At 35.2% G+C, this 12,612-nt stretch overlaps 2 protein-coding genes across 7 annotated transcripts; one reads left to right on the forward strand and one right to left on the reverse strand.

Annotated features, from left to right (window-relative positions):
- The first annotated feature begins 337 nt into the window (after positions 1-337).
- Positions 338-8,517, forward strand: LOC128214111 (Krueppel-like factor 12). The gene is made up of 4 exons (XM_052920380.1): positions 338-503; positions 3,512-3,757; positions 4,149-5,019; positions 5,951-8,517. The coding sequence occupies exons 1-4, from the start codon at positions 441-443 to the stop codon at positions 6,394-6,396; spliced, it is 1,626 nt and encodes a 541-aa protein (XP_052776340.1). The 5' UTR covers positions 338-440; the 3' UTR covers positions 6,397-8,517.
- Positions 8,518-9,552: 1,035 nt separating this feature from the next.
- On the reverse strand, positions 9,553-12,609 carry LOC128214122 (RWD domain-containing protein 3-like). 6 transcript variants are annotated; one of them, XM_052920393.1, is made up of 5 exons: positions 12,449-12,602; positions 11,939-12,137; positions 10,663-11,144; positions 10,045-10,163; positions 9,553-9,731 (listed from the first exon to the last, which is right to left on the reverse strand). In XM_052920393.1, the coding sequence occupies exons 2-5, from the start codon at positions 12,114-12,116 to the stop codon at positions 9,614-9,616; spliced, it is 897 nt and encodes a 298-aa protein (XP_052776353.1). In that variant the 5' UTR covers positions 12,117-12,137; positions 12,449-12,602; the 3' UTR covers positions 9,553-9,613. The 6 variants fall into 6 exon arrangements, with proteins under 6 accessions (XP_052776353.1, XP_052776354.1, XP_052776355.1 ...); XM_052920394.1 differs by lacking the exon at positions 11,939-12,137 and having other exon boundaries at positions 12,407-12,609; XM_052920395.1 differs by lacking the exon at positions 11,939-12,137 and having other exon boundaries at positions 12,431-12,608.
- Positions 12,610-12,612: the final 3 nt, after the last annotated feature.

Raw genomic sequence — 12,612 nt, forward strand, 5'->3', positions numbered from 1 at the left:
TAAACTTTTCACTCTTGAAATGATTTTTGTCATGGTCCCTCTGCTTGTACAATAAGATCTTCTTCACAGGTTATTTTGAAAACAAAAACGACGGGTATCAAGCAGCAGTCTTTAAGAAAACGATTAGTTCTAACACAGCTAATTTGCTTAGTGTCACTTAGAACCTTTCACCGCTTTAAAAAAAATATCAGTGCCGTTAGTAGTGCTAAACGCCCTACTCATCCATGCGCGAACAGCATGATGTACGAATATAAACACAAGCACGTGCATTACGGGAAGAATCATACGCTGATCAGCCAGTGGAACGTTTTTCATTGGTCGAGAAAGACGAGCCTTCGCTTTCGATTCGTCCGGCCTCTAGCGTTTCACAAAGGTCATGGTCGTTTTTATTATGATTCCCACACCCTAAATGTTGAAAGCAAATGAACTGATGTAAAACAATGAGGACAAATAATAAGAAAGGCTACAGTGCGATGGATACCGATAAGGCGGCGATGACAGAGGTATGGTGATATTTATTTTTCTACTGGAAATCTATTTCCTGTGCGAAAACTTCACTGTTCAAACAGCACTGTACTCAGCATCCATCGTCTGCTGCAATTGAGTGACATTATTTTTTTAATCGTTTTAAATATCATTCTTATTGCCCGTGCCTTGCTTTTGTTTGACAGTTTTTATTAAGCAGGAAATATGAAAAGATGTCAACATTTTTTTCCCGTTTATGTAATCTTTCATTCGCGCCTCTCGTGTAAGACCGGTTACGCCCCTTTACTCTCACTGACCCACATGTAGTGACTCTATGTACTTGGGATTTGTTTGAAAACAATCATATTTCTATCATAAGTATTTCTTAATTGGATTGAGATTTGGTTTAAAATTTACAAGTGTACATATCTTGTTAATTGAATTTAAGGTGAATGCTATGATTTGGGGCTGATGTATGATCATGCTTTCCGCTCATGGGTGCGTTACGTCAGTTTGTTAAGGTCACAAAGTATAACGTTGTAGTAAAACTACTAGTATCTCACGAAGTATCTGGGTATGGTCGATAGTATCGGGACTTCCTTGTCCTGTAGATAACAGGTGTATTTTAAGAAATCTTAGATGCTCATAAATGGCACACCTCTGAAATGATTTTTTTTAATTATTTGGTCAGTTATTATATCTATCTGTATAAATTTTTTCAAGAAGCAACAAGAATAAAATCTTATCATATCGTTATCATTGCTCGGTATAGCCACAATAATGTGCGTTTAGGGAACTTTTTTAACATTTTGATAATTTATATTCATTTTGTACCCTAAACGCCACAAGTCGACTGATTCATACCAATGTAAAATATATTTTTCAATTGTAACTCCACAATATTTGACACTGCATTGTTAAATAAAAACACATATGTTACAAATAAAATATTTTGAGCAAATACCTTTCTCTTATTACTTTTAAACAAAAATTCAGGTAGATCTGTCAACAAAGCGTTGCCATGTTTGAACTACATAACAGGTGCCCGTTGTCTTTCCGCTCAATATACTTAGCGCAGGGATCTGTCATTCTTGGCTAGGAAAAGGGCAGGGATCTGTCATTCTTGGCTAGGAAAACAACAAGTGGGATATGGACCATCTCGACATTATCACAGCTCCTCTTACAGATTAATATCTGCGACCACTGACTATACTACAAATTCTCTTTCTTCCCAAGAGCCTCCCACCCAACATGGCCTGCCCTACCCTGGAGCAGTTCAATCAGGTTGTCTGCCAGATTGAACATGTCTCGCCATAAAGGAGCTATCAAAACCCTTTTACTTTTTAAACCTAATATGTACCTGACCTTATTTTATTTATTTTTTTAAAAGTTCTGTTTCCTTCACAACTTTAACTAACATTCTTGCAGCTTGACGGGCAAATGTCTAGGTCCCCAGTAGGGGTTCTACATTATTGGAAGATATATAGATAGGGTAGGGTAGGGTAATGGCCATGATGGACTTCTGTGAACAAAATCTTGAGCTGTACTTCATCTTTTAACTTATAGAAAAGATGCTATTTTTTAAACTTAAATTTATAGAGTTTCATGTTTTTAGAGCAAAGCTATAAAATCCCATAAAAAATTCCAATTAATAAGTGCATAAAAATATTTGTGATATAAAATGTACTGAAGGTAACCAGAATATATATTTGTTGTAGCTGCACTCTCACAGATTGAACATTTTGACATTTTTATTTTTTTGTCTTGTAACGAGCCAATTTTTGCAAAAATGCATGGAAACCAGTTATATAAGACTGTTGACAAAAAATAAGATCGCAGATTTTTATATTAAAGTTAAACAATTGATGTTTTATGCAGTTTTCTAAAACTGTTAGTATTACGGGTTAAGCCATAAAACAATAATTTTTGATGGAAATATGAGCATCTGTGATCTGATAGTTTGTCAGCAAACTTTTATAATTGGTTTGCAGATATTTACGCAAAAATTTGCTTTTTCCAAGACATAAAATAAAAAAAAGTTGTAAAAACGGTATATCTGTGAGAGTGCAGCTTTAAAAATCGAAGGTTTTTCACTCAGTTGAAAATTTCAATAAGAAACTTGATGAAAACAGCCCCAGGGCTACTTTAATTGAACAAAAAAAATGGTGAAACATGAACAGGTTGCATTTGACACTTAACTATTACTCAACTAGCTACGGAAACTTTCAGCACAACTAGAAGGCTTAAACAAAAATGAAAAGCATTCAAATGTAGCAATTCTGTTGGTTATGAAATTTTTTCATTATGTGATTTTCATATTTATATATATTTGTATAAGTAAAACCCAATTGCTGAAAAGGGGCAGTGGGGTATTCACCCCTGCTTTTAGGCCTAGCTGACAACAAATATAAAGCTTGAGGGGCTTAAGGACTGGTTATTCCAAGAAAATACATTATATGAATTTAACTTTGACTGGACCACTTTTTCTATTTTATAATATTTTCACATTTGTACCCCAAAATATCATTTTCATTTGAAAAACATCCTGAATACCACTTCATACCAAGTCCATTCATTACTGATATTGTTATTAGTAAACATTTTACATTTCATTTTTATCTCTTCACCTGCTGATTTCTCAAATGAAATATTCCAAAATTAGATCATAATTGTGAATATTTTTTCACTTTTATGCAGTTCTTCGTGCTGTTTCACTAAATAAAAGTATCAATATTTAGTGAAAAGTAACACAAGTTCAAAAAGATTTTATATAGGAAATCAATCTTCTTTCAATGCACTCTCTGAAGCATTTAAATTCCAAACTATAAAGCCCAGTTTTAAACTTGATACATTGTAGTCTTATAAGTGAATTCATACTGTGAACAAAGCATACCAGTAGTGTGTTCAAAATTAGTGATTAGTAATAGTCAGATAAACAGAAAAGGCATCAGGTCTTAACACAAGTTAAGTGGAATATCAAATGTCACCATTCGTCAAATATCAATCTCTGATAGAGCTGTGCATAACAGTGTGAATTTCCCTTCAGGCAGTACAAGAACATGAGTACACAGCGAGCAGTCCTGGCAGTTTTGTGGACGAGTCGGTAGAACGAGAGGCAGTTGAGACCCTACTGTCCATCTCCTCCTCTAGTCCAGCAGGTAGTGGGTCTGGAATGGAGTTTGTCATGGATTCTTCGTCCAATGAGTCATGGGGCCACCAGTCCCTCTCACCTGGGTCAAGGTCACCAACGACACATTCACCACCACACAGGGGACAGTCTAAACTGGCACAGGTACTTTTCTAATTTAATTTTTGTAATGTGTTCACAGTGGCTGTGTAGATTTAGAAGTGCCTGTTTTGTTGTAAAAAGTAAATTGATTGTTGTAATTTAACGGATTATAAAGAACAGGAATATTGTGATATGTATTTTAAAGTCATGCTTTACATGTTCTGTACAAAACGTATATATTGTGAACTCACAATATCATTACATGTTGGGAAATAACATTAATTTAACTTTCAGTAGACCAGGTTTTATTTTTGAAAATGATTTATATTGTTTGAAAAATAAAATATATATTACTGATAGTATCATAATCATAAATCAAAGTACAGTAAATGAGTTAGTTAATGACATTTGATAGGACTGTTTTGATGGCAACACTTATTGTTCAATATTTCAGCTGTTGTTGGAAGCTCCTGTCCACAGTCTGCCAGTTACTACTCAGTGGATGAATATGGATACAAGCAATCTGCCCCAGACTCGTTCCTACCCAGTCTCCGTCATTGTGCCAAACACAGCAAATCAACTGGCCAGTTCTAAAAGTGAAAACTTTGTGGCAAATAATATTCCCATTGGTGTGTTTAACTCCAGAGTTTCAACTGGTGTGTCTGAAGTGCTCACACCTTCATGTGTGGTGTCCACACAGTCAGCGACCAGGTTAGACAGTCGGGTTTCAAGTTCATCCCCATGGAAACCACATATGCCTAGTTCTGTCTCAGTGCTCAGGACACAGTTATCTCAGCCTTATGATAATTCACAGCATATTCTGGGACTGCAACCTTTGTCTGGAGTTTCATCAAGTGTGCAGTATGTGTCCTCATCTGTTATGTCAAACTCTAAACCTTCAGCACACACAGTGACATCAGTAACTCCTGTATTTGTTCACGGGAGAACGATAGAGGGAATCCAGGTCCCTTCAGCACACACCGTGACCTCAGTAACTCCTGTATTTGCCCACGGGAGAACGCTTGAGGGAATCCAGGCCCCTTCAGCACACACCATGACCTCAGTAAGCTCTGTATTTGCCATACCTTTACCAGTGGTACAAGTGGTTGTGATGAACAATGTTACTAACAAGAATGCATCAATGATGGATATAGACAATGGACTGTGTAAGATTGCCCCTAGTCGAGTGGGAGCAAGCCCTATGAGCATTCCGGTGACATTACAAGGGGATGGTCGTAACAGGCCCCACAAGTGTACCTTCAGAGACTGCGACAAGAGCTATATAAAGAGCTCTCATTTAAAGGCCCACATGCGATTACACACAGGTACAGTAGCATACAATGATTGCTGTACAATTGTCTTTTACCTGCAATATTGTAATTTCTGTTACTTTTGACTATTAATGGGTTTTATGTTTTAACTACTGACATACATGCACCTCTTATTTCTATTAAGTTACTAACTATGGCCTGTACTTTAAGTTAAGTCTACTACATGTCTATAATGAATTGTTGGTCTTTACAAGATCTTAAGATTGCTATCAAATGTTAAAGAAATTCCTTTGTTGCCGTATTAGTACAAGTAAGCGTAACATATTAGGAATATAATGTATTTTAAGAGTTTACACCTAAACTAGGTTAGTAAAAAACCCAATGCCTGATTAGATCATTTCATTTGTGTACGGTAACACAAAGGTAGCCTTGGTTCATTAATCTTGCTCTTAATTTTGGAAAAACAGCACAATGTTGATGCTTCATGTTACGGGATGTTAATTAATTTTCTTAAAAAATGCTAATGAGGGTTAGGGTCACTGAGCGTCTGTTTTGAAAAAGCTCTTAACAAGCAGACTGGTTGATAATAAGTACATCAATTTTATATGTACATGTTTATTCTAATTGTGTGTTGATATAGAAATATATAAAATGATAAAATCTGGACATGATCCAGTGTTTTGGATGAACAGGCTCCAATTTTAAACACAAGAGTTTCACATCAATTTTTTAATACCAACAACCCTGCTATTAAATCAAATAAAAAAATTAAGCAAGCCCCGAAAGCATTTACCAGTGTCTGGCTTGCAGGCTTTTGATAATTTTGACCACTGATTAGTCCACTTCCTTTATTTATAATTTCTCATTGTAAGTTATTGTGTACGTCTCAAAGGCTTTATTTGAAATGTGAATAATCTGCCCTGATTGATAGTCCTTTTCTATGTTGGAGACTTTCATTTAAATGTATAACCCTCTGTTTTTCCAGGTGAACGGCCTTTTGTGTGTACATGGGAAGGCTGTGCGCGTAAGTTTGCCAGGTCCGACGAGCTGTCTCGCCACCGGAGAGCCCACACAGGGGAGAAAAAGTTTGTGTGCCCGCTGTGCTCTCGAGGCTTTGTCCGTAGTGATCACCTCGCAAAACATGTTGGCAGGCACTGTAACAAGGACAAACCAAGACCACAGAGTAAACCCACTGTTGTCCCGGTAGCACAGAAGAACATCCTTGAGGAGATGGTGAACCCACTCGAGAGGGATGAGGATTACGTACTACCCAGCATTCACACCGACACTGTGGATGACAGCTTGTCAAATACCTTCAGAACCGTGTCTTCTGCCCCCAAGTTTGCAGGAGTGGACAATGACGATGATTCTGTTATGTCTTGGTCTGCTGAGGCCTTGTGTATGGACGTGCCGCAGGCTGTTGCAGACTAAAAGTGTGCCATTATCTTAGTTTGTGTTTTTAAGTGTTGACTTGTTACAATCGTTGTTGTTTAGGTATAATTTATATAAATGTTGATTTGATCAAATACAAATGGTGCATAATAATTAAATGTATGTAATACATAGTAGGAATTTAGGATGTATATTGAAAATGTTACATCATAAATACTTGTGCAATGCATATTATTTAATAGGTATTTAAATTATGTAAAGATGCTTATTAGGGCTCCACAAATTAATTTGCGGGTTCCCTAGTTAATCACCCCGTCCATCTGTCTGTTTTCAATGTTTATGTTTTTTCTTATTGATTTTAGAACTGTTCAAGATATCAAAATCAATCTTTATAAGTATGCTCACAGTATCAATACACAGTACTATAAAAGTTATGTAAGTCAAACTTGAATAAAGTAGATCTATAGCCTTTTGTATACTTAAAAAATCAAGCATGTTTCTGTTTTTTACTTATTGACTTTAAAGTCATTCTAATTCCTAGATATCCACTTTAAACTTAGATGTTTGCTCACAGTAACAACACACAACACGCTATGTTTGACAATTTATGTAACTCAAACTTAAGTTTTGATAGGTTTATGGGCTCAATTTATTTGTTGCAGAACTTAAGTATCAATATAACTGTGGCAACGTGAAAGGATGTGTTGTACAAGAACTTGTTACTGTATCCTGTAGATCCAAATCGTCTTATAACATGCCTTGAAATCCCCCCCCCCCCTCCCCCCCCCGCCCCTCCCAAACCCACCTCTTGTCAAATAGGCTCTTGTTCTGGGCCCTTATCACATGCTGTAATGGCGCTCGTTTTAATATAAAGGGTGTTTTTTGTGTCTTTTATTCCCCAAAAATGATTACATGAGATGACTTACTGAGCAGAAAGTCATGACTATATGATCAAACATGACAGTGTCCCTATCATAGACAATTATTTGACTCCTGAAGTATCTTAACTAAAGTGGATATTAAATAGATGGTTACTTCTTTCATACATGATACATTATACATGTAGCTTAAGTTCACCTTGTTTTGTTTAATATTTGAAGATTGCTAGAATTATTTTTAATAATTGTTTCACAAAAGAAATTCTTGGCTGTAGCTGAAATTTTCAATCCTCACACTGACTATATCCTTTAGTATCCTTTGTTGAAAGCTATAATTTGAAATAATCAGGTTTGTCACTAATGCCAAATAATGTGTACCTTCTGTTCCTTGATGCAAATGCCGTCTCATGAAGGTATCGTAGACTTCCATTCAAAGAAATACTCAGATCACTATCATAGCCTATTTAGCTCTGACTAGATAATGTTTGTGCGTGTAATCATGTAAGTTTAATTTTTGTTGATCCTGCTGTAATATCACATGAAATTTTAAGCAGCTTTAAATTAGGGCAATCATTTGTCAACAAATTGGTGAAATGATAGTTCAGGGGCAACAGTCACTTAGTGCCAGATGAAGGGACAAAGTCTTTTTTTTTTTGATGTGTTTTGTTTTTGTTTAAGTCCAATCAAAACAGCAAAAGCAAGTAGGGAATGCTTACCATGACATTTCGGTATATTGTTTAATTAATAATTAATACTCAATGTTTTAAATCATTGTTAAGACAAAATGGTTAACAACTTAAATTCTGAAATCAGATACAGGTTTTATGAGAGATTGAAAAAAACACCTTAAAGTTGAGAGGTTTTGCCAGGTTGGGTGGGGCCACCCTGAAGACAGGTATTTCTTCCTTTTTTCCAAACTAGAAATGACATATGCAGCTTCTGTGCAACATTTTTCCTGATTTTTTTAAAGATTTTTTATATATAAATGGTTCCCATTTATTTCATGCATTAAGATAAATGTACATTTTTTTTCACACAGAAAAACACTCCACTCATCATTTCACCATCATTGTTCATTCTTCCTGAAAATCCACTGTTTTGTTTGAAATCTATGCTTTTGGGCATGAATATTTTGTACAATGTACATGTAAGTTAAATACCCAATCCAGTGCTAGTCTCATTAAATGTTTATTCCATTGTTGTGGAACTTATTTATTATGTTAATATAATGGTATTTATTTAAATACCACAATGGAGTTATGAGTATATTAAAAATGTTCTGAATCAACATTGTGTTTCTTGTTTTTATTTATGCTTTTCATCATTATTTAGCAAGAGCAAGAGCTAGATTTGTCCTTCATGTAAGAACATTAACAAATGACATTGTGGCTGGTAAAATAGTAGAAATAAGTTCTTGGAACTCTTGAACAATTTGCATGGTTAGTATGCAACTGCCTGCCTGCAGCACCAGTTAAGGGTTTGGTCAGTCATACAAAATGGTAACTGATTGGTCAGTATTTATCCAATAATTACTACTAACCAATGCAATCATTTAAAAGGCTAAACTGGAGAAAAGAAGATATAAATGACAGCAACTCATGGCCACAATCTTATGAGTTTCAAAGGACAGATCTTCCAGGACATTGCCTGAGTGAGGTAAATCTTTAGAAATCTTAGCCGGAGTATGGCTCATACACTTGTACATGTATGCTTCGAGGGTTACATGTGACCTTGACCTCAAAGCCAGGAACATAGGTATTGTGTATGGCTTGTCTCAATGTCATTGATATTTTTGTTATCTTTTATTCAAAATCCCTATTAGCATATCTACATTTATAGCTAAATTACAGTTCACATATACATGTAAATAAATACAATATATGTGAATTATGTCACTCTTAAAGCAGAAGGTAGGGGACTGTGTCTCAATTCAAAAGACTTACTTTAAATATAAAATATTCAAACAAAGACAATGAACATATAAACTAAATACTTTGTATTTTGTTTTAAAGAGTTTATAAGATGTGGATCATTATTACATTTTGCATTTTTTGTGACCCAGACTTGTTGATGAATGTTTATTTTCCTCAAAGTTTTAACTTTCTGTTTGCGATTAAACTTTGGTAGTGTTATATGTGAGTTGCAGGCATAATCATTTAAACTGAATTATGTGCTTGATAAAGACTTCGCTATTGCCTTCAACTACGCTTTTGAAATAGTACTTGATAATGATAATCTCATATTTTATTTACATGTTACAATCCAACATGTTTATGGCAGCCATTTCATTGCTTAGTTTAATAACAACAGATTGTATTTATTTTTTGTTTTATTTGAGCAATATTCAAAGATTGGACAGAATGATGATCATTTTGAGGTTAGGATGGAAACAACACTAAGATATATTCCTTGTAGATCTCTGTAAGTCCTGCTTCAGTTAGTAGTTCTTCCAGCTCTGTACAGTTTTTCATCTCACACTGCTGGTAATCCATGAACCTGGACAAAAATCATAATTGAAGAATGTTTTCATTAACTTTGCCATTAAAAAGAAGCATTCAAACAACTGAAGGTCAATTTATCGAGAAAACAACACCTCAATCCAAATGTAAATTTATTTATTTTATGTTTTAGGTATTGGTTTTGAAAAAACGATAACTTGAAAGGATTGTTAGGTACAAGGAATAATTATAAAAATATCAGAATTCCATACATGAAATTTATTTAGCATTGATTAGCCTTATTATGCATTAATTACATTTCGGCTTAGGGAAAGTATCACAGCGTAAAATTGAGACTCTATTTACACTACCTGTTTGTCTGTGTGAGAGGGAGCTGGATTTCGCAGAGGACTGACATCATCCGCTCCTTGCAGGCGTGTCCCCGTGAGTCAACATCCACACAAGCTGTCTTCAAACGAACTACAAAATCCTGTTGTATTCAAACAGAGCAAATCAGTCAGGGGCTATAATAGATCAAGCACCATCAACATGCCAACTCTTTCCATTTTTTTTTACGTTGACAAAGGAACATTCAAATCAAGTTAATCAATTTTTTAAGGAAATGTTATGAGATGTTCACACCTATGACATTGTGCACATTGTGACTGGTATTATGTGTTAACTAATTAAGTTGTATTCTTTATTGCTTCAGTGATGCCCAAGTTCTTGCATAACAAGTGCACCCAGGCTATAACAATACCATTTTCTCTCAAAACAAACCGACAACAGTTGAGCTTAAACTATTTGATAGTCATAAAAGGTGGCATTCAAATCTATAGTGTCTATACATGAATGCAGTAAATATTAAAACTAAAACTTAAATTCTATCAAATCTTTGCAAAATGTTATAAAAACAAGTTAAAAATAATAGATCCATGATTATGATATTCTCATTTAGGCAAAATATCAAAATTAATGTCAGTTCTTACATGAATTGTATTCCTTTCTCCTTGAAGAATGAGAAGTATTATTTTTGAACAAAACACCAGTCTTCCACACAATCCCAGCTCTGATATCCATTTGTCCAAAGTTTTGCAGTACTTGGTTTTAGATCTCATATGGTCTATATGTAAAACACTGGTCCACACATTATTTAATGTTTCTGCATTTGTTGAACATTCCAGGTTCTGGGATATTAATGCATTATCTTCTTGCACACTTTCCAACTGCTCTCTAACAAAAGTAATTAATGATATTAACATGGCATCTCCAATCAGCTCTTTACAAAATTCAGATGTCTTTTCCTTGATATCTCTGACACAATCTCTACTCAAATGCTCCGACAGTATTGATATTTGAGGGGGACTGTCTGGGTACACAGCAGGCACTGTCAGGACCAGTTTTACAGGATAGTATGGTGTGTTTGCTGCTGACTCCTGGTTGAGCATCATGTTAACTGTCACTTCCTCATCTAGAAAAAAGTGTAACTCATAATTGTACAGAATTGAGCTGCAGAATTAAATATTTCATCCAGAGATAAAACATATGTACTTTTTTAGATTTGTTAAAATGGTCTCCTCATGTTTATCATTATGTGGTATTATGATTTTTTCTATTAACTTGTTTATTAGTATTATATAATATATATGTGACGAACACAAGACATCACAAAACCGTCAGTAGTATGGTCCTGACTGGTAAATTTTGACTCTGTCCTACTAGGTTTGCAGTGGGGTCCGTCTGACCAACAGTTTTTACGTCCAGATGTAAAAAATTAAGATTAATTCTTTATTAATTATCAAACACCGTTGAAAAGTAAGAAAAAATATTATATTTTATATATATATATAATGGCGTTTTATCAATAATATTGTCAAACAACCATTTGTTTAGAAATCTATGTCAGATTTGGTAGTGTAGATGTCACAATGTGAACTGCACTTAGTCAAACATGATGCGGCATTTGCCTCCCTTTGCAATTACCAAATAATATATATTACTGTGTATATATCACGCAATGTTTTGAAAGCTAAACTAAATAATTTTTTGTCATGAACAATTTGGAGTGTTTTAAGAAATATTTCCAAATGTTCCAAACAAAGATCTTACCCTGTGGAACATGTTATTTGATTCAGAAATCAACCAATCAAAGCTTTCATTACGATAAAATTAAAATTATGTTTCGGAGCAAAACCATGCACAAATAACTAGTTAATACAGTTTTTTTGTATTTGTCATCATTGTAATGAACCAGTCAATTGTAACCATGGCCCCCCAGGTCCGGGGAAAAGCAGGGACTTTCGGTCCAGCCAAGCCCGGGTAAAATCCCCGCCCTCCAGGCACGATCTGCTGGTAAAATCCCTGCCAAATGCCCCCGCACCCCAGGGACGCTAGATAAGGGCCATTCCCCGCTATTTTTGGCACGAGGACAAAACCACTGCATTCCCTGGCACTGCAAGGTCAACTGGAATGTAAAAACACGGCCCATTTACCCGGCTATCCGCGGACCTGGGAGGGGGGGCGTTGTTACAATTGATTGGTGCATAAAATTAGCAGCAAAGTCTTAATATAACAAGTAAGTTTTCAAACAAAAATTGTGGGACCAGCAAATTTTCTGTCGGACTGGCAAAAATATTAGAGGCTGTCGGTCCAAATGACCGACACTTTTTTCTGAACTTTCGCCATGTCTGCTAATGATTGAATATGTCCGAAAACCATATCCGAAATGTTTACATGTTGAACATTTTTCGAGGTTACCGATTATTTGACACTCACCTGGTAAGCAATAGACAGCTAGAATTGCTTCTTGTTCATCTGATAACATAATTTCAAAGTATAATAACTTGTCAACAACTGTCAAAGACAAACTTCGATTATAAATCTAGTTGACAGCTGACTATCTTTCCAACCGGAAGTTGCTTAGAACAACAACAACTATC

The sequence above is a fragment of the Mya arenaria genome, chromosome 13, assembly GCF_026914265.1.
Source record: "Mya arenaria isolate MELC-2E11 chromosome 13, ASM2691426v1".
Lineage (NCBI taxonomy): Eukaryota > Metazoa > Mollusca > Bivalvia > Myida > Myidae > Mya > Mya arenaria.

Excerpts from the sequence above, each read along its gene's own strand:
- LOC128214111 (XM_052920380.1), top strand. The coding sequence starts at position 441 with ATGAGGACAAATAATAAGAAAGGCTACAGTGCGATGGATACCGATAAG. Across the intron at positions 504-3,511 it reads ATAAGGCGGCGATGACAGAG|GCAGTACAAGAACATGAGTA; the intron begins GTATGGTGATAT and ends ATTTCCCTTCAG. Across the intron at positions 3,758-4,148 it reads GACAGTCTAAACTGGCACAG|CTGTTGTTGGAAGCTCCTGT; the intron begins GTACTTTTCTAA and ends TCAATATTTCAG.
- LOC128214122 (XM_052920393.1), bottom strand. The coding sequence starts at position 12,116 with ATGCAGTGGTTTTGTCCTCGTGCCAAAAATAGCGGGGAATGGCCCTTA. Across the intron at positions 10,164-10,662 it reads GAGAAAGGAATACAATTCAT|GATTTTGTAGTTCGTTTGAA; the intron begins GTAAGAACTGAC and ends TGAATACAACAG. Across the intron at positions 9,732-10,044 it reads CCTCTCACACAGACAAACAG|GTTCATGGATTACCAGCAGT; the intron begins GTAGTGTAAATA and ends ATTTTTGTCCAG.